The following is a 23,094-nucleotide window of genomic DNA, read 5'->3' as shown; positions in this document are numbered from 1 at the left end:
ATCTCAAATAATATTATTCTCTCGTTCAAAGAAAAGTAACTAGCAAAAAGTTAAATTTTTATTGAATATATAAGATATAAAGAGATATGCCGCTATACGTGTGGGAAGGCTCCCCAGCTCAGTCTTTTGTGTTTCTTTTTCAATAATATCTCTATTCAATACTAAATACAGTCCAAATGTTCCGATATATAGTCCTTACAATCATTTAGTTTTAAGTCCTTCATCCATTCCCTCATGATATCTCCCGTATTATGATGAGACTTGATAATAATAATTAACTATTAACTATACCCTGATTAACTATCAGGGTATGTGAATGTTTTTATGAATATGCCAACTGTCTGTCCCTCATGGTGTCGTTTTAAAACATCACCATCAAGAGATGAATAAGCCTACTATTTTAAACTGCACCACAGATTTGGGCAAACAAGATTTAGGTTACCTATTAGGCCAGTAAAAGGAGATGTTTGCTTTTGCAAAAGAACCCCTCAAATATGTTATACAGTTTAATCTGGAATAATATTCTGAAATCAGATCTGTAATCATTCTACAAGCAATTGGTTTATTTGGGTATGAGCCAATGATCAAAATAGGAATTGGATATGGAGTTTGGATTACTGGAGAAAATGAAAAGAGGAACTTGAGGAAGATCCTTGGTGAACTGAATAATACGGCAGGCCTTATCCTATAGGCCTATGGAATGCTGCGCTCCAGGGCAACGTTGGGTGAATGGATGGACTTAATTTTGTCCTCTTGGTCAAAGTCGATTGTGCTCTTAAAACATGAAAGAATAAAACAAAAAGTACTGCAACACAAAGTAGATGAGATGGTGATTGCAAAGGGACTGTTTAAATTAATTCCAATAAACCCGGTTTAATGCTGCTGCGCGCCTCCTGACTGGAACCAAGAAGCGGGACCACATCACACCGGTGCTGGCCTCCCTCCACTGGCTTCCTGTTCGCTTCAGGATTGATTTTAAAATCTTAATGTTTATTTTTAAGGCTCTACATGGTTTGGCCCCCCACTATCTGGCTGAACTGATTCAAGTTCGGGCGACATCTAGAACCCTGAGGTCCTCCTCCGAGACTCTTTTAATAGTCCCTAGATCGAGACTTAAGACCAAGGGTGACCAAGCTTTTGCGGTGGCTGGCCCAAAGCTCTGGAACAGCCTCCCTCCACACATTAGACACGCACAGAACCTAGGGCTCTTTAAGTCTCAGCTTAAGACTCACTTGTTTGCACTGGCTTTTGAGGCCTGATAGCCTACATCCCCTGTCCTGTTTTGTGTCCTGTCCTTTTATTGTTCTGTGATTATGTGCACTTTATTCTGTTTTTTGTTTTAGTTTATTTTATATATTGTACAGCACTTTGGTGCAACTTCGGTTGATTTTAAACGTGCTTTATAAATAAAGTTGACCTTGACCTTGACCTTGTTTGAATTCATGGTTTACAACTGTATCTCTTAGAACATACATGAATAAATAATAAGATGAACAGTAGTAATGGTAGGCTATAATATTGTTATCACAGCAGCGCAGATTGAGATTACAATTAGAGATTGGAAAAAGTAGGCTATTTTTTTGGATTTGAGTTTGTTTTAAAAGCAGTGGATGCGCAGCAGACATGGAACACAAACTGGAATGGAAATGTATTTGTAGTGACTGTTTGCATTGGTTGGATGGCTGGACAGCTGCATTTTAAACTTTTCAGAATGTTGTTTTTTTACATTAACCTTTTTAATAAACATTGTGTAACCTGAGAGAGGTACTGTAGAGAGTGTGTTCATTTGTGTGCCTGCCTCAGTATCCCACCCTGGACTGACCCCTCCTCAGTATCCAACCCTGGACTGACCCCCCCTCAGTATCCAACCCTGGACTGACCCCCCCTCAGTATCTAACCCTGGACTGACCCCCCCTCAGTATCCAACCCTGGACTGACCCCCCCTCAGTATCCAACCCTGGACTGACCCCCCCTCAGTATCTAACCCTGGACTGACCCCCCCTCAGTATCCAACCCTGGACTGACCCCCCCTCAGTATCCAACCCTGGTCCGACCCCCCCTCAGTGTCTCTGCATGTCTCTTCCATTGCTCCCAGGGAGAGTCATGCAGGTATATGGTTGGTGTTCATAAACCGTCCAACGCCAAAGTGAAAATAATTCCTCAATGGGACTGAGAAATGGGGAGTAAGGGGGTAACGGTGTCTCCACCTGTGAAGTTATGTATGGTGGTTGGTGAACCAGTCCCAGACCAGAGCAGCCCGGTGGAAACTAACATGATCCCACATGACAACAAACCTGGGCTGCTCTGCTCCGTCCTGGACAACTGCATTATATAGAGCACCAGATATCTCATGGTGAGTGGACTGCACTTATATAGCGCTTTTATTCAAAGAGCTTTACAATGGCTTCTCTCATTCATCCATTCACACACCAATGGCGGCCAGCTGGTATTAGCGTGCTCTTTGGGATAAATTAGTGTCTTACTCAAGAACACGTCAACGAAGCAGAGCAGATAGCTGGAATTGAACTGGAGGCTCCCAGACGGCTACTCTACCTCCTGAGCTCCTGCCGCCCCCTCAGAACGTGATCATGTGTGCAGTACTGGATGGACCTAGGGTGGCATGGTGATGGACAACTCCTTGCAGACGTAGGAACCTCTTGAAAATGTTTTCAGCCCTCAAAGGCCATATCTAGGTTTTGGCATGGTGATGATCAATCTAGTAATTATATTCCATAAACCATGGCATGTTTAAATGATTTTATTGTGAGCTCACAAGGTATGTCTGATCTCCAGAGCAGGGACATCAGAGTACAAATGTGTGGTCAGAAAACAATGAGTCTTATACTTCATCCGACCTCATCTTAAGACCTCCACCCCTTATCTCTCTGGGCTAGTGGAAGCTAACCCTCCCCAACTTAACATACTTGAAGCTCACAGACCTGCTTCCACACACCACAAAACACTGATTCTTCTTCAAGGAACACAAGGTGATATTTCCCCCACGCTGCCCAGGGACATTCACAACAGCTCTTTGTCCTGTAACATCTGGGCCCTGACGCCTGGTTTTAGATAGATTGAATCCAGCTTCATCAATGAAAATGAGGTCATGATGCTGTGCAGCTGCGCCAAATACCACCAATAGGCCGTTCACAACCTCTCATATTGAAATGAATGGAATGCACAAGAACAAGAGCCCTGGATCAGGTCCACATCCAGCCAGCTTGCTAATAACACCACCAGCTAACATTAGCTAGCCAACATCAGATAGAAAGCTAACCAGGTAGATATGAATAGGCTACTGCAGGATCTTGACTAGTCTAACGTTAGAAGACCATAAACGCAAATGAAAACGGTTCATGGATCCTTTTACCCGCCCCAAGTGCTCATTTGAGCATACTTTGGAAAACAAGTACCCTAACACACCCTATAGAACATGTCATCTATGGGCTGCAGAGATTGAGTCTGAGAGAAATAATAATAGGTACAAATCCTTATTAAAATCAATTTTAATCCATTGCTTTTATCTCTCGAAAGATTGATTATGCTCTCCTAAAGCTATAATCAAAGTTTTGATGACTGAGGCCCAATCTGTTCAGATCCTGTCTAGAGCCCGCCTCCTGAAACCGGAAAGATGCCGCTTCAACATTAGGTACACGACGCCCTCTACTGGATATGTAATGGTAGTGACCAGTTCTGACTTAACCATGACATTATTATCCTGACATGCATTATGCGTGACCCCTTTATTTATTTGAGGTCTTATATGAATGTCCAGTGCTGACCATGTTCCTCCTTGTTTTAAAAAGGCGCCGTCTCCTCTTGTTCTTTAGTCCTGGACCAGGGCTACTTGTTCTTTCCTTTCCATTCATTTGAATATGAGAGGTGTGACCGCAAGACTGACCTGAGAAGTCAGTTTCAGTTGCTGGTGATTTAGACCATTAGCACTTATAATGAGAATGAGGAGGAATTCAGGTTTTCAATAGCGCTGAAGTTGGAGAGCAGACACATTCACACCTGGGAACCATCTAGCCTGCGTATTGTCTGGTTGAAGTGGTCATCAGTAGTCTTGTGTTCACACCTCTCATATTCAAATGAATGGAAAGAAGTAGCCCTGGTCCAGATCCAGGACTAAAGAACAAGAGGAGACGGCGCCTTTTTATCTTTTTAAAACAAGGAGGAACATGGTCAGCACTGGACATTCATATAAGACCTCAAATAAATGAAGGGGTCACTCATAATGCATGTCAGAATAATAATGTCATAGTAATGTCAGAACTGGTCACTACCATTACTGTACTATATGCTATGGTTGGGTTATGTGTTCTTAACAATGTCCAGCAGGTGGCAACAGAGGTTCACCTAAGCACTACTACTTGTTAATCACCTAGGTAGATATAGCAGTGCAGTGTTAGTTAGTCAGTTATGGCCATGCCCTGTAATGCACTTCTCCAAAGTATATCAGTAAACGTCAGTAAATGGTTACCCCGCTGTCCGACCCTGATTATGTAATATAGTGCAAGATATTACAATTACATATCCAGAAGATGGCGTCAGGTATTTTCCGGTCTCAGGAGGCGGGCTCTAGACCGGATGTGAACAGTGAAACGCGTCATTGTTCCCGGCTTTCACCGATTGGTTAAGAGCATTGAAAAGACTAGCAGTCACGACTAGAAGTGTGTATAAATTGTGTTCGTAATTTGTCTCTCTCTCTACCTTGGAAACTTTTCACTGTCGAACACTGTTGGTCACGCCTGTAAAGATTCCCCATTGCAAAGATTTTTTTTATCCATCTGAAGAAAACAAGAGACGATCTCTTTATTCTTTTTTGAGTGAACAAACGTTTCCATCACAACCTACTCACTAGCCTTTCACTGTAGGCTACGACAATCCTCAATTCGGTAAGTTGTATGTTATTTTCTATTTTTGAAAGATTAGAGCGAAGCCGTTTGGAGCTTCGGTTTAGGAAGTGAACTTCTAATGTCCAAGGGAGGGTTAGACGACTGTTTTTGAATTTGAGTCTAGGAGAAGGTTACTGTATTATTCATTGAATTTCGCTGTGGCTGGTGGTTGCTGCGTGCGTTCACTTCTTTTATTCGCTGGTGATACTAAGTGGAGAGCATGGCCGTATATATATCTGGTCCAGGGTGATATCCTACAGATAACGCCCTACTCTCAATGCTATTTATCTATGAATGCGCTTCCTCGGCCCGCTCGTCCGAGTCTACAGACAAAACCGTTTAGTTACTCACCAAAGTAAAAACATCGTTGGAAAGAAAGTCTTTTTTCTCCGAGGTGGCTACAGTTTGTAGGCCCCCACCTTTCAAATAAAAAGCAAAGTTGTACACTTAAATATAATATCCACAGTAATATCCCGTAACTCGTGTTTTTCCGACCTCCTACACGTGAAAATGCTCTGGAATGGCAGTCAAACCCGTAACTTCCCACCCGTGAACTCGTACAGATCGATGTACTCCCAGTTGCGCAACTGACGTCACACAGCCCTCTAAGCAAGATGGCAGCCCCCATGGGTATGGCGACAAAGATAACTTTAGGGCAATGTAAAGTAAATGTGTACGTTGTAATCAAAATAATACAAACGATTATGCACTACAACCTGCTATGTGTATGTAATGATGCCCAAATATGTTGGCAAGAGATAGCTAGTGCTAGCTAGCTAACATTAAGGTAAACCTGAACGTGACCATGCAAACGGCGAAAAGTCGATGATGTCAATAAATAAAATGTAACGTACAATTTCTTAGCATAGCGAAATTAGGCATACAATGTTTAGCTTTTCAGCTCTGACAATGTACCAAATCTCAAGCTTTTACCATATTGGCTTGTTTACATGTATCCAGAACCACGCATTCAGACAGTTTGCCTGGAACGCTATGAAGTCGTGAGTCGTGACTCTAGCTCAAAATCCTCTCTGGGACGCGGCACAAGTGGAGAGCATGGCCGTATATATATCTGGTCCAGGGTGATATCCTACAGACAACGCCCTACTCTCAATGCAATTTATCTATGAATGCGTTTCCTCGGCCCGCTCGTCCGAGTCTACAGACAAAACTGTTTAGTTACTCACCAAAGTAAAAACATCGTTGGAAAGAAAGTCTTTTTTCTCCGAGGTGGCTACAGTTTGTAGGCCCCCACCTTTCAAATAAAAGGCAAAGTTGTACACTTAAATATAATATCCACAGCGCATTGCCTGTCTTCTTCCACCGGCGATTCGGCACTCTCCCCTTTGTTTAGCCTACTCACTGCTGCCGCCCATGTTAGGGATGATGCATTACATTACATTATTTACATGTTTTATTTACATGTTTTAACGTTTAAAATTTGCCATAGTTAATAACTCAGCGGAAATGTTCTCTCGCCAATCAGATACCTCAACGCGAGTCTCTCAACACCATTTAAGATGTAATGCATCATCCTGCTTTCACTCTCTCTCTCAGCCAGAGGAACCTCTTACATATGTTTCTCTCTCCTGTCCTCAATCTGAAGTTCTGGTGTCGTTGTGTTTTCCCCCCCACTAGCTACATATAAACACTCTATACAGTATTTGCACTTGTAATACTGGTGTGAGAATCCTTTTTAATGTTTGTCTCTCTCTCTTTCACTCTCCCAGGAGTGATGTCAGACTTGTCCCAGACTCAGGTGTTCTCCTGCTCTGAGTGCCCATTCACCTACACCTCCCAGATCTACCTCCACACACACCTCAAGAGGAGCCATGACAACCCTCCCTACGTCTCCCTGCTGAGGACAAGAGAGATCAGACCAGAGATTCTCTCCTTCTCCTCTTCTCAATCACTCCCTATCACCACCTCCAACACCCCCCTCACCCCAGCTCCCGCCCAGAGACAGAGAGACACAGACAAGCCAAGACCGTACCACTGTGAACAGTGTGGGAAGAACTTCACTAGGTCAGATAATTTAAATATACACCAGCGTGTTCATACAGGAGAGAAGCCATACCACTGTGACCAGTGTGGGAAGAATTTCACCAGGTCAGGAGAGTTAAAGACACACCAGCGTGTTCATACAGGAGAGAAGCCATACCACTGTGACCAGTGTGGAAAGAACTTCGCTCAGTCAACAAGCTTAAAGACACACCAGCATGTTCATACAGGAGAGAAGCCATACCACTGTGACCAGTGTGGAAAGAACTTCACTACGTCAGGAGAGTTAAATATACACCAGCGTGTTCATACAGGAGAGAAGCCATACCACTGTGGCCAGTGTGGAAAGAACTTCATTCAAAAGGAACATCTCAGGACACACCAGCGTGTTCATACAGGAGAGAAGCCATACCACTGTGACCAGTGTGGGAAGAACTTCACTACGTCAGGAGAGTTAAAGACACACCAGCGTGTTCATACAGGAGAGAAGCCATACCACTGTGACCAGTGTGGAAAGAACTTCACTAAGTCAGGAAACTTAAAGACACACCAGCGTGTTCATACAGGAGAGAAGCCATACCACTGTGACCAGTGTGGAAAGAACTTCACTACGTCAGGAGATTTAAAGACACACCAGCGTGTTCATACAGGAGAGAAGCCATACCACTGTGACCAGTGTGGAAAGAACTTCACTGACTCAGGAAAGTTAAATATACACCAACGTGTTCATACAGGAGAGAAGCCATACCACTGTGACCTGTGTGGAAAGAACTTAACTCAGTCAACAAGCTTGAAGACACACCAGCGTGTTCATACAGGAGAGAAGCCATACCACTGTGACCAGTGTGGAAAGAACTTCATTCAAAAGGAACATCTCAGGACACACCAGCGTGTTCATACAGGAGAGAAGCCATACCACTGTGACCAGTGTGGAAAGAACTTCACTACGTCAGGAGAGTTAAAGACACACCAGCGTGTTCATACAGGAGAGAAGCCATACCACTGTGACCAGTGTGGAAAGAACTTCACTACGTCAGGAGAGTTAAAGACACACCAGCGTGTTCATACAGGAGAGAAGCCATACCACTGTGACCTGTGTGGAAAGAACTTCACTCAGTCAACAAGCTTGAAGACACACCAGCGTGTTCATACAGGAGAGAAGCCATACCACTGTGACCAGTGTGGAAAGAACTTCATTCAAAAGGAACATCTCAGGACACACCAGCGTGTTCATACAGGAGAGAAGCCATACCACTGTGACCAGTGTGGAAAGAACTTCACTGAGTCAGGACAGTTAAATATACACCAGCGTATTCATACAGGAGAGAAGCCATACCACTGTGACCAGTGTGGAAAGAACTTCACTACGTCAGGAGAGTTAAAGACACACCAGCGTGTTCATACAGGAGAGAAGCCATACCACTGTGACCAGTGTGGAAAGAACTTCACTGCGTCAGGAATGTTAAAGACACACCAGCGTGTTCATACAGGAGAGAAGCCATACCACTGTGACCAGTGTGGAAAGAACTTCATTCAAAAGGAACATCTCAGGAACCACCAGCGTGTTCATACAGGAGAGAAGCCATACCACTGTGACCTATGTGGGAAGAACTTCACTACGTCAACAAACTTAAAGACACACCAGTGTGTTCATACAGGAGAGAAGCCATACCACTGTGACCAGTGTGGGAAGAACTTCACTACGACAACAAACTTAAAGACACACCAGTGTGTTCATACAGGAGAGAAGCCATAGCCTTAGGCCTGGATTACACTACTGCGTGTTTCTGAGTTTTCTCCTACCTTTGCGCCTATCAATTACAATACCTTGGCCAAAATGAGGCTCGAACCCAGAGGCAGATCGATATGTCCGGGGCCACGTTTCGGTGCTTGAAATCCGTAGATGCGTTCTAATGTAATAGGCAGATCTGGAGGCCTTTGAAAAAAAACCTATAGGAATAGGGCTACACTGTAACGCTGTGTTCACTTCACCTTATAACAATCAAACAGATGATTTACGAGTTTGAGCTACATATTATTGTATACTATAGTTAATCAGACAAGCGGACAATATCTTAGGAGGAATTTCACTCTATTCCATGTTTACATGTTCTCTCCAAAAAGTAGACACTTCAAATCATAACCTACATAAGAATACACATCTCAAATAATAATATTCTCTCGTTCAAAGAAAAGTAACTAGCAAAAAGTTACAACATTTTTATTGAGCTATAGCTATATAAGATATATAGAGATATGCCGCTATACGTGTGGGAAGGCTCCCCAGCTCAGTCTTTTGTGTTTCTTTTTCAATAATATCTCTATTCAATACTCAAATTCAGTCCAAATGTTCTGATATATAGTCCTTATAATCAGTTTGTTTTAAGTCCTTCATCCATTCCCTCACGATTTCTCCCGTATTATTATGAGACTTGATAATAATAATTAATAACTATCAGGGTAGGTGAATTTTTTTACGAATATGCCAACTGTCTGTCCCTCATGGTGTCGTTCTAAAACATCACCATCAAGAGATGAATAAGCCTACTATTTTAAACCGCACCACAGATTTGGGCAAACATGATTTAGGGTACCTATTAGGCCAGTAAAAGGAGATGTTTGCTTTTGCAAAAGAACCCCTCAAATATGTTATACAGTTTAATCTTGAATAATATTCTGAAATCAGATCTGTAATCATTCTACAAGCAATTGGTTTATTCCGGTGTGAGCCAATGATCAAAATAGGAATTGGATATGGAGTTTGGATTACTGGAGAAAATGAAAAGAGGAACTTGAGGAAGAGTAATGGTAGGCTATAATATTGTTATCACAGCAGCGCAGATTGAGATTACAATTAGAGATTGGAATAAGTAGGCTATCTTTTTGGATTTGAGTTTGTTTTAAAAGCAGTGGATGCGCACCAGACATGGAACACAAACTGGGATGGAAATGTATTTGTTGTGACTGTTTGCGTTGGTTGGATGGCTGGACAGCTGCATTTTAAACTCTAACCCTAACTTTTCAGAATGTTTTTTTTTTTCATTAACCTTTTTAATAAACATTGTGTAACCTGAGAGAGGTACTGTAGAGAGTGTGTTCATTTGTGTGCCTGCCTCAGTATCCAACCCTGGACTGACCCCCCCTCAGTATCCAACCCTGGACTGACCCCCCCTCAGTATCCAACCCTGGACTGACCCCCCCTCAGTATCCAACCCTGGACTGACCCCTCCTCAGTATCTAACCCTGGACTGACCCCCCCTCAGTATCCAACCCTGGACTGACCCCCCCCTCAGTATCCAACCCTGGACTGACCCCTCCTCAGTATCTAACCCTGGACTGACCCCCCCTCAGTATCCAACCCTGGACTGACCCCCCCTCAGTATCCAACCCTGGACTGACCCCCCCTCAGTATCCAACCCTGGACTGACCCCCCCTCAGTATCCATCCCTGGACTGACCCCCCCTCAGTATCCAACCCTGGACTGACCCCCCCTCAGTGTCTCTGCATGTCTCTTCCATTGCTCCCAGGGAGAGTCATGCAGGTATATGGTTGGTGTTCATAAACCTTCCAACGCCAAAGTGAAAATAATTCCTCAATGGGACTGAGAAATGGGGAGTAAGGGGGTAAAGGTGTCTCCACCTGTGAAGTTATGTATGGTGGTTGGTGAACCAGTCCCAGACCAGAGCAGCCCGGTGGAAACTAACATGATCCCACATGACAAAAAACCTGGGCTGCTCTGCTCCGTCCTGGACAACTGCCTTATATAGAGCACCAGATATCTCATGGTGAATGGACTGCACTTATATAGCGCTTTTATTCAAAGAGCTTTACAATGGCTTCTCTCATTCATCCATTCACACACCAATGGCAGCCAGAAGGCATTAGCGTGCTCTTTGGGATAAATTAGTGTCTTTCTCAAGAACACGTCAACGAAGGAGAGCAGATAGCTGGAATTGAACTGGAGGCTCCCAGACGGCTACTCTACCTCCTGAGCTGCTGCCGCCCCCTCAGAACGTGATCATGTGTGCAGTACTGGATGGACCTAGGGTGGCATGGTGATGGACAACTCCTTGCAGATGTAGGAACCTCTTGAAAATGTTTTCAGCCCTCAAAGGCCATATCTAGGTTTTTGCAGGGTGATGATCAATCTAGTAATTATATTCCATAAACCTTGGCATGTTTAAATGATTTTATTGTGAGCTCACAAGGTATGTCTGATCTCCAGAGCAGGGACATCAGAGTACAAATGTGTGGTCAGAAAACAATGAGTCTTATACTTCATCTGACCTCATCTTAAGACCTCCTTATCTCTCTGGGCTAGTGGAAGCTAACCCTCCCCAACTTAACATACTTGAAGCTCACAGACCTGCTTCCACACACCACAAAACACTGATTCTTCTTCAAGGAACACAAGGTGATATTTCCCCCACGCTGCCCAGGGACATTCACAACAGCTCTTTGTCCTGTAACATCTGGGCCCTGACGCCTGGTTTTAGATAGATTGAATCCAGCTTCATCAATGAAAATGAGGTCATGATGCTGTGCAGCTGCGCCAAATACCACCAATAGGCCGTTCACACCTCTCATATTGAAATGAATGGAATGCACAAGAACAAGAGCCCTGGATCAGGTCCACATCCAGCCAGCTTGCTAATAACACCACCAGCTAACATTAGCTAGCCAACATCAGATAGAAAGCTAACCAGGTAGATATGAATAGGCTACTGCAGGATCTTGACTAGTCTAACGTTAGAAGACCATAAACGCAAATGAAAACGGTTCATGGATCCTTTTACCCGCCCCAAGTGCTCATTTTAGCATACTTTGGAAAACAAGTACCCTAACACACCCTATAGAACATGTCATCTATGGGCTGCAGGGATTGAGTCTGAGAGAAATAAAAATAGGTACAAATCCTTATTATATCAATTTTAATCCATTGCTTTTATCTCTCGAAAGATTGATTATGCTCTCCTAAAGCTAGAATCAAAGTTTTGATGACTGAGGCCCAATCTGTTCAGATCCTGTCTAGAGCCCGCCTCCTGAGACAGGAAAGATGCGCTTCAACATTAGGTTCACGACGCCCTCTACTGGATATGTAATGGTAGTGACCAGTTCTAACTTAACCATGACATTATTATCCTGACATGCATTATGCGTGACCCCTTTATTTATTTGAGGTCTTATATGAATGTCCAGTGCTGACCATGTTCCTCCTTGTTTTAAAAAGGCGCCGTCTCCTCTTGTTCTTTAGTCCTGGACCAGGGCTACTTGTTCTTTCCTTTCCATTCATTTGAATATGAGAGGTGTGACCGCAAGACTGACCTAAGAAGTCAGTTTCAGTTGCTGGTGATTTAGACCATTAGCACTTATAATGAGAATGAGGAGGAATTCAGGTTTTCAATAGCGCTGAAGTTGGAGAGCAGACACATTCACACTTGGGAACCATCTAGCTTACGTATTGTCTGGATGAAGTGGTCATCAGTAGTCTTGTGTTCACACCTCTCATATTCAAATGAATGGAAAGAAGTAGCCCTGGTCCAGGACTAAAGAACAAGAAGAGACTGCGCCTTTTTATCTTTTTAAAACAAGGAGGAACATGGTCAGCACTGGACATTCAATATAAGACCTCAAATAAATGAAAGGGTCACTCATAAGGTTCACCTAAGCACTACTACTTGTTAATCACCTAGGTAGATATAGCAGTGCAGTGTTAGTTAGTCAGTGATGGCCATGCCCTGTAATGCACTTCCCTAAAGTATATCAGTAAACGTCAGTAAATGGTTACCCCGCTGTCCGACCCTGATTATGTAATATAGTACAAGATATTACAATTACATATCAAGAAGAGGGGGTCAGGTATTTTCTGGTCTCAGGAGGCGGGCTCTAGACCGGATCTGAACAGTGAAACGCGTCATTGTTCCCGGCTTTCACCGATTGGTTAAGAGCATTGAAAAGACTAGCAGTCACGACTAGAAGTGTATATAAATTGTGTTCGTAATTTGTCTCTCTCTCTACCTTGGAAACTTTTCACTGTCGAACACTGTTGGTCACGCCTGTAAAGATTCCCCATTGCAAAGATTTTTTTTTATCCATCTGAAGAAAACAAGAGACGATCTCTTTATTCTTTTTTGAGTAAACAAACGTTTCCATCACAACCTACTCACTAGCCTTTCACTGTAGGCTACGACAATCCTCAATTCGGTAAGTTGTATGTTATTTTCTATTTTTGAAAGATTAGAGCGCAGCCGTTTGGAGCTTCGGTTTAGGAAGTGAACTTCTAATGTCCAAGGGAGGGTTAGACGACTGTTTTTGAATTTGAGTCTAGGAGAAGGTTACTGTTTTTTTCCATTGAATTTCGCTGTGGCTGGTCGTTGCTGCGTGCGTTCACTTCTTTTATTCGCTGGTGATACTAAGTGGAGAGCATGGCCGTATATATATCTGGTCCAGGGTGATATCCTACAGATAACGCCCTACTCTCAATGCAATTTATCTATGAATGCGCTTCCTCGGCCCGCTCGTCCGAGTCTACAGACAAAACCGTTTAGTTACTCACCAAAGTAAAAACATCGTTGGAAAGAAAGTCTTAATTCTCCGAGGTGGCTACAGTTTGTAGGCCCCCACCTTTCAAATAAAAGGCAAAGTTGTACACTTATGGCGCGTTCCAGGCAACCCGTAACTCGTGTTTTTCCGACCTCCTACACGTGAAAATGCTCTGGAATGGCAGTCAAACCCGTAACTTCCCACCCGTGAACTCGTACAGGTCGATGTACTCCCAGTTGCCGGGTGGGAAGTTACGGGTTTGACTGCCATTCCAGAGCATTTTCACGTGTAGGAGGTCGGAAAAACACGAGTTACGGGTTGCCTGGAACGCGACATTAAATATAATATCCACAGCGCATCGACTGTCTTCTTCTACCGGCGATTCGGCACTCTCCCCTTTGTTTAGCCTACTCACTGCTGCCGCCCATGTTGGGGATGATGCATTACATTACATTATTTACATGTTTTATTTACATGTTTTAACGTTTAAAATTTGCCATAGTTAATAACTCAGCAGAAATGTTCTCTCGCCAATCAGATAGCCTACATCAACGCGAGTCTCTCAACACCATTTAAGATGTAATGCATCATCTCGCTTTCACTCTCTCTCTCAGCCAGAGGAACCTCTTACATATGTTTCTCTCTCCTGTCCTCAATCTGAAGTTCTGTTGTCGTTGTGTTTTCCCCCCCACTAGCTACATATAAACACTCTAGACAGTATTTGCACTTGTAATACTGGTGTGAGAATCCTTTTTAATGTTTGTCTCTTTCTCTTTCACTCTCCCAGGAGTGATGTCAGACTTGTCCCAGACTCAGGTGTTCTCCTGCTCTGAGTGCCCATTCACCCACACCTCCCAGATCTACCTCCACAAGCACCTCAAGAGGAGCCATGACAACTTCTACGTCTCTCTGCTGAGGAAAAGAGAGATCAGACCAGAGATTCTCTCCTCCTCCTCCTCTCAATCACTCCCTATCACCACCTCCAACACCCCCCTCACCCCAGCTCCCGCCCAGAGACAGAGAGACACAGACAAGCCAAGACCGTACCACTGTGACCAGTGTGGGAAGAACTTCACTACGTCAGGAAAGTTAAAGACACACCAGCGTGTTCATACAGGAGAGAAGCCATACCACTGTGACCAGTGTGGAAAGAACTTCACTGAGTCAGGAAACTTAAAGACACACCAGCGTGTTCATACAAGGGAGAAGCCATACCACTGTGACCAGTGTGGAAAGAACTTCATTCAAAAGGAAACTCTCAGGACACACCAGCGTGTTCATACAGGAGAGAAGCCATACCACTGTGACCAGTGTGGAAGGAACTTCACTACGTCAGGAAAGTTAAAGACACACCAGCGTGTTCATACAGGAGAGAAGCCATACCACTGTGACCAGTGTGGGAAGAACTTCACTACGTCAGGAGAGTTAAAGACACACCAGCGTGTTCATACAGGAGAGAGGCCATACCACTGTGACCAGTGTGGAAAGAATTTCACCACGTCAGGAGAGTTAAAGAAACACCAGCGTGTTCATACAGGAGAGAAGCCATACCACTGTGACCAGTGTGGAAAGAACTTTATTCAAAAGAACCATCTCAGGACACACCAGCGTGTTCATACAGGAGAGAAGCCATACCACTGTGACCAGTGTGGAAAGAAATTCACTATGTCAGGAGAGTTAAAGACACACCAGCGTGTTCATACAGGAGAGAAGCCATACCACTGTGACCAGTGTGGAAAGAACTTCACTACGTCAGGAGAGTTAAATATACACCAGCGTGTTCATACAGGAGAGAAGCCATACCACTGTGGCCAGTGTGGAAAGAACTTCATTCAAAAGGAACATCTCAAGACACACCAGCGTGTTCATACAGGAGAGAAGCCATACCACTGTGACCAGTGTGGAAAGAACTTCACTACGTCAGGAGAGTTAAATATACACCAGCGTGTTCATACAGGAGAGAAGCCATACCACTGTGACCAGTGTGGAAAGAACTTCACTACGTCAGGAGATTTAAAGACACACCAGCGTGTTCATACAGGAGAGAAGCCATACCACTGTGACCAGTGTGGAAAGAACTTCACTACGTCAGGAGAGTTAAAGACACACCAGCGTGTTCATACAGGAGAGAAGCCATACCACTGTGACCAGTGTGGGAAGAACTTCACTACGTCAGGAAAGTTAAGGACACACCAGCGTGTTCATACAGGAGAGAAGCCATACCACTGTGACCAGTGTGGAAAGAACTTCGCTCAGTCAACAAGCTTAAAGACACACCAGCGTGTTCATACAGGAGAGAAGCCATACCACTGTGACCTGTGTGGAAAGAACTTCACTCGGTCAACAAGCTTAAAGACACACCAGCGTTTTCATACAGGAGAGAAGCCATACCACTGTGACCAGTGTGGGACGAACTTCATTCAAAAGGAACATCTTAGGACACACCAGCGTGTTCATACAGGAGAGAAGCCATACCACTGTGAACTGTGTGGAAAGAACTTCACTACGTCAACAAGCTTAAAGACACACCAGCGTGTTCATACAGGAGAGAAGCCATACCACTGTGAACTGTGTGGAAAGAACTTCGCTCAGTCAACAAGCTTAAAGAGACACCAGTGTGTTCATACAGGAGAGAAGCCATAGCCTTAGGCCTGGATTACACTACTGTGTTTTTCTGAGTTTTCTCCTACCTTTGCGCCTATCAATTACAATACCGAGGCCAAAATGAGGCTCGAACCCAGAGGCAGCTCGATACGTCCGGGGCCACGTTTTGGTGCTTGAAATCCGTAGATGCGTTCTAGTGTAATAGGCAGATCTGGAGGCCTTTGAAAAAAAACCTATAGGAATAGGGCTACACTGTAACGCTGTGTTCACTTCACCTTATAACAATCAAACAGATGATTTACGAGTTTGAGCTACATATTATTGTATACTATAGTTAATCAGACAAGCGGACAATATCTTAGGAGGAATTTCACTGTATTCCATGTTTACATGTTCCCCCAAAAAAGTAGACACTTCAAATCATAACCTACATAAGAATACACATCTCAAATAATAATATTCTCTCATTCAAAGAAAAGTAACTAGCAAAAAGTTACAACATTTTTATTGAGCTATAGCTATATAAGATATATAGAGATATGCCGCTATATGTGTGGGAAGGCTCCCCAGCTCAGTCTTTTGTGTTTCTTTTTCAATAATATCTCTATTCAATACTCAATACAGTCCAAATGTTCCGATATATAGTCCTTACAATCATTTAGTTTTAAGTCCTTCATCCATTCCCTCATGATATCTCCCGTATTATGATGAGACTTGATAATAATAATTAACTATTAACTATACCCTGATTAACTATCAGGGTATGTGAATGTTTTTATGAATATGCCAACTGTCTGTCCCTCATGGTGTCGTTCTAAAACATCACCATCAAGAGATGAATAAGCCTACTATTTTTAACTGCACCACAGATTTGGGCAAACATGATTTAGGTTACCTATTAGGCCAGTAAAAGGAGATGTTTGATTTTGCAAAAGAACCCCTCAAATATGTTATACAGTTTAATCTGGAATAATATTCTGAAATCAGATCTGTAATCATTCTACAAGCAATTGGTTTATTTGGGTGTGAGCCAATGATCAAAATAGGAATTGGATATGGAGTTTGGATTACTGGAGAAAATGAAAAGAGGAACTTGAGGAAGATCCTTGGTGAACTGAATAATACAGCAGGCCTTATCCTATAGGCCTATGGAATGCTGCGCTCCAGGACAACGTTGGATGAATGGATGGACTTAATTTTGTCCTCTTGGTCAAAGTCGATTGTGCTCTTAAAACATGAAAGAATAAAACAAAAAGTACTGCAACACAAAGTAGATGAGATGGTGATTGCAAAGGGACTGTTTAAATGAATTCCAAGATACCTGGTTGAGTTCATGGCTTACAACTGTATCTCTTACAACATACATTAATAAATAATAAGATGAACAGTAGTAATGGTAGGCTATAATATTGTTATCACAGCAGCGCAGATTGAGATTACAATTAGAGATTGGAATAAGTAGGATATCTTGAGATTTGAGATTATTTTAAAAGCAGGGAATGCGCACCAGACATAGAACACAAGCTGGCATGGAAATTAATGTATTTGTTGGTGACTGTTGGCGTTGGTTGGATGGCTGGACAGCTGCATTTTAAACTTTAAACTTTTCAGAATGTTTATTTTTCACGAACCTTTTTTAATAAACATTGTATAACCTGATAGAGGTACTCTAGAGTGTGTTCATTTGTGTGCCTGCCTCAGTATCCATCCCTGGGGTCAGTCCAGGGTTGGATACTGAGGGGGGGTCAGTCCAGGGTTGGATACTGAGGGGGGGTCAGTCCAGGGTTGGATACTGAGGGGGGGTCAGTCCAGGGTTGGATACTGAGGGGGGGTCAGTCCAGGGTTGGATACTGAGGTGGGGTCAGTCCAGGGATGAATACTGAGGGGGGTCAGTACAGGGTTGGATACTGAGGGGGGGTCAGTACAGGGTTGGATACTGAGGGGGGGTCAGTGACTGACCCTGCGTCAGTATCCAACCTGGACTGTAAGGAGTAAGGGGGTAACGGTGTATCCACCTGTGAAGTTATGTATGGTGGTTGGTGAACCAGTCCCAGACCAGAGCAGCCCGGTGGAAACTAACATGATCCCACATGACAACAAACCTGGGCTGCTCTGCTCCGTCCTGGACAACTGCATTATATAGAGCACCAGATATCTCATGGTGAATGGACACACATATATAGCGCTTTTATTCAAAGAGCTTTACAATGTATTCTCTCATTCATCCATTCACTCACCAATGGTGGCCAGCTGGTATTAGCCTGCTCTTTGGGATAAATTAGTGTCTTTCTCAAGAACACGTCAACGAAGCAGAGGAGATAGCTGGTATAACAAAAATAAGTCATTTTTAAGAGAAAAGAGAGAGGACTAGATTATACTTTAGGCTACTGCTGTTTTGAGCTCCGTGCCTGTCCGGTGGGTTGTATGCAGGAGAGGCGCTTCTGAACAAGTGCTACAAACGCAGCGAAGAAGCCTTTTCTGAGGGATTATGAAGGTGGAGCAAAAAGTGAAGGTTGGCCGAACAGGACTGTGAATGAATCTGCCTGTAGCGAACAGGATTGTGATGAATCTGCCTGTAGCGAACAGGATTGTGATGAATCTGCCTGTAGCGAACAGGATCGTGAATGAATCTGCCTGTACCGAGCGGCGCGGCGGATGGATTGACGCCCTTTCGTTTTCTCCAACATTTTAGTGTAATTAACTTTTTGTCAGCCATGCTATGGAAACAAATTCCACGGCGAAACGGCTATTTGGTAAGTTTTCTATAATGTTACATGACATCTTCGAAGACTGAAGACCGGACTGAACATGCTGCAACTTGTATTATCTATTGGTGAGTTGACGGCTCAATCGAGTGTTTATAAATCAAATAGACGGCATCAATTTGAATTGAGCTGATCCTTGATTCCCACATCAAGTTGTGCTCTACGCGCATAGGCCGTCAAGCTGTTTATCTATTATAATTTATAAGGAATTAAGATGTTAAAACTATTTATGAACCATCAGCAAAAATAGTTTTATGAGACAAAAACGTATCTTTCTGTACAGTGGTATCTGGAAACCTCATCACTCTAAGCTTGTCTGGTACAACCCCAACCAAAAAGTCAGCAGGTACGGAGCCCAACATGAACATGCAACCCGTTTAGTGGGCTATGATTTACCCATGTGGTTGTTACATGCAGTATTGTGTACACTATTAAACAACATGGTGTTGTGCTTGACATCCGTTTTCATTGCTGTTCCCCAGTGAAGAACAACTCTGGAGTGACGCCTGCGGATCTGTGTGGTACCTGGGTGAAGGAGCCAGAGGGAGGTCTCTTCACCTCCCCCAACTACCCCCACAAATACCCCCCAGACAGAGAGTGTGTTTACATCATAGAGGGTAAGTCAGATATGGGTCCTGGAGGAATGACCAAAGCTCTGATGCAAAGTGTTTGATGAGGTGCACTTGTTCTAGTTTAGAGTTTGCCATTTTAATAATTTAAAGGTGTCTGACATATTTTATAGGTCTTCTCTTGATGCGTGTCATACAGTATTTTATGTTTTAACATGTAGCCGTGGCAGCAAGTTAAACATCTGTAGAATGAAACATTACAAACATCACAAAATGAATAAAACGTCATAAATTACACATTTAGAAACATTCCATTACAAAAATACATTACATTACAAAATGCATTCATAAAATCGTCGATAATTGCAGACATGCTAATGCCTTTAGTCAATGGCTTGAGTTTGATTGAGTCATAACTGAGTTATAATATAACTTAATGATATTATAACTGTTCATTATAACTAACTTGTGATCGGCTGTGTTGCCACAGCTTCCCCGAGGCAGTGCATCGACCTCTTCTTCGACGAGAAGTACTCCATCGAACCCTCATGGGACTGCAAGTTTGACCACATCGAAGTTCGCGACGGGCCCTTCGGATTCTCTCCCATCATTGGCCGCTACTGTGGGCAGCAGAGGCCCTCCTACGTCAGGTCCAGTGGGCGGTACCTCTACATCAAGTTTGTGGCGGACGGGGAGCTAGAGGCCATTGGGTTTTCTGCACGGTACAATTTCACCAAAGGTGAGACGGGGGGTGCGTTAAGTAGCTGAGCGCTCAGTCAGCGATCAGTGATCAGAATTCACTTAACGGGCTGCTCAGTCACGCTCAGACTGATCTGCTCAGAGCACAAGTGAGCAGTTTTGAACTATGATCTGTGTGAGCCAAACACCACGTCATCATCATCATCATCTGAGCAAAAAAAACCAGGGGCGCGTTTTGTCTTGGGAATCGTCGGGACGCTGCTCACTAATCACACATGATTGACAACAGGTGAAACGTTCTCGTCTCCTAGCAACTCAGCGCTCGGTTAGAGCAGACCGTTAAGTGGTTTTAAAAACCGCTCAGCGCTCAAAGTGAGCATTCGAAGAGTGAGCGCTCAGCTACTTAACGCACCCTGTGATTTTACTGGGGGGGAAGGGGATGTGCAGCGTGTTGGAATATGAACCCTTCCAAGTGATGCAGTGCAGGTGTCGAAGACCTCGTTCCATCTTGGCATCACCTCTGCGTCAGCCTGGTCCACAACACGACTACATCTACACCTGGTCCACAACACGACTACATCTACACCTGGTCCACAACACGACTACATCTACACCTGGTCCACACACGACTACATCTACACCTGGTCCACAACACGACTACATCTACACCTGGTCCACACACGACTACATCTACACCTGGTCCACAACACGACTACATCTACACCTGGTCCACAACACGACTACATCTACACCTGGTCCACAACACGACTACATCCACACCTGGTCCACACACGACTACATCTACACCTGGTCCACAACACGACTACATCTACACCTGGTCCACACACGACTACATCTACACCTGGTCCACACACGACTACATCTACCAGCGCTGATTCTCAAAGCATCCGTGTTGTTTTGCACAGGGGAACGGACGCGTGTCTGTTTCAGAAGAACTATTGCTGTTTGCGTTCATATAGATTTGACATAAGAACCAGCTGTCCGTCAGGGGGGGTGGATTTCACAGTCTTAATACACCGCTAAGCTGCTCTGGGCTGCATCCCCCCTCCCGGTTCATCGTCTCACAGAGCCTGAGAGGTTGGGAGATGGAAGAGGAATGGCATGCTGTTATTATGGCTCAATTAATCACACTCTCACACACATATACACGCACACGCATACACATATACACGCACACACACACATGCACACACACATGCTGGCATGTACACGGACAAACTCACACACACCTGCTGCTACCGTACAGTATGTACACACACATATGCACGCACACACACACACACACACAGAATTTAATTAGAGGACCCAGAGAGAAACCCCTTAGCTAACCCTCAGCGACTGGAAGGTGGGGTTCGTGTCTATTGGTAGTGCAGGCACACTTACTGCAGCTGTGGAGTGTGTGTGAGTGCATGTGATCTTGTGTGTATGAATGAGACAGACAGAGAGAGAGGGAGAGGGAGAGAGAGAGCTTGTGTGTGTGTGTGTGTGGGGGGGGGGGGGGGGTCTGTATCCACTCATCCACAGTTAATGAAAGCTTGTCTTCAGGAGAGTACAGCTTGTCAGTGTCAGCTTAAGGGATACCAGGAACTGGAGCCGGCCGACAATTTATCACCAGCACATTTTATAGGCCACCTATATCAAGGAAAGATTAATCTGCCTCCTCTCTCTCTCTCGCTGTCTCTTTCTCTCTCTCATGATGCTGGTATCACCAGGGTCTGTATCTCTCTCTAGAGATGATGCTGGTATCACCAGGGTCTGTATCTCTCTAGAGATGATGCTGGTATTACCAGGGTCTGTATCTCTCTAGAGATGATGCTGGTATCACCAGGGTCTGTATATCTCTCTAGAGATGATGCTGGTATCACCAGGGTCTGTCTCTAGAGATGATACTAGTCTGTCTCTCTAGAGATGATACTAGTCTCTCTCTCTAGAGATGATACTGGTATCACCAGGGTCTCTCTCTCTAGAGATTATGTCTGTCTCTCTCTCTAGAGATGATTCTGGTATCACCAGGGTCTGTATCTCTCTCTAGAGATGATGCTGGTATCACCAGGGCCTGTCTCTGTAGAGATTATACTGGTAACTAAGGTTAACTCACCTAACCCTAACCCTAATTGAGGTTTTTATTAATTAATATTAGTAACCTAATCTAACCCTAAATTAGCATTAGTTAACAGTTAACTAATGTTTTTTGTGACCCTTATTGTAAAGTGTGACCGCATTTCTGTACATTTTTCCTTTAGCACATGAACATTCCCCCATCCACATGCACACACACACACACACACACAGACACACACACACACACACACACACACACTGAGGATAATCCGTGACAAAATGAAGCAGAGGTAAGAAACAAAAGAGGATTAATAAGGATTCTGACTGATTTTATATTTAACCTCAAAAAGACTTGCCAGTCTGTTCCTCTTACATCACTGAGAGAGCATCGTTATTGAGGTAACGAACCCCTTTGATTTAGCCTAATTGGAATTAATTCTCTCCAAATCAAGTGGGAAGTATCATGTGAAATTGTTCTGAGGTCCCATGTTATCATTGTGTTCTCATAGCCAGCATCGTCTAATCTCTCCAAAGATGGCTTGAGGAGTATTAATCCTGAGGATTATTAATCCTACTGGGAATCATCCTTGTTTAAGGCACATAGTCATTCTATGAGGGGAGAGGGGAGGATTGCAGTGTGGAGGAACAGGGACAGGGCAGGGCTGACCTCTGCCCTCCTCCCCAATGCAATCATGTTTTTGTGTCAAACAGTCATATAACGACCTGGTTATGGAGCATGGTGGGGGGTCTCTCTACCTCAAGTGGGGGCAGCTATTTTGGGTCCGCTGTGGCTCAGGAGGGGACCGGATCGCCCAGTGATTGTAGGGTCGGCGGTTCGAATCCCGGCTCCTCCTGTCCACACGTCAACGTGTCCTTGGCCAAGACACTGAACGACAAATTGCTCCCAATGAGCAGGCGAGCACCTACAGTATA

General features: G+C 44.0%; 1 protein-coding gene across 1 annotated transcript in view; it reads left to right on the top strand.

The window, feature by feature from the left end:
- The window catches only part of LOC311325609 (neuropilin and tolloid-like protein 1), a gene marked incomplete at both ends in the record, with an annotated part of 83,100 nt that overhangs the window by 54,724 nt on the left and 5,282 nt on the right, over positions 1 to 23,094 (top strand). Inside the window, 2 exons of the mRNA XM_084458330.1 lie at positions 19,294 to 19,428; positions 19,871 to 20,119. Of these exons, the coding sequence (XP_084314456.1) occupies positions 19,294 to 19,428; positions 19,871 to 20,119 (384 nt within the window). The remainder of the gene's footprint in view (positions 1 to 19,293; positions 19,429 to 19,870; positions 20,120 to 23,094) is intronic.

The sequence above is a fragment of the Borostomias antarcticus genome (assembly GCF_949987555.1).
Source record: "Borostomias antarcticus genome assembly, chromosome: 24".
NCBI classification, from domain to species: Eukaryota; Metazoa; Chordata; class Actinopteri; order Stomiiformes; family Stomiidae; genus Borostomias; species Borostomias antarcticus.
The sequence above is the reverse complement of the archived record's forward strand: the minus strand, read 5'-3'. Positions and strand labels throughout refer to the sequence as shown.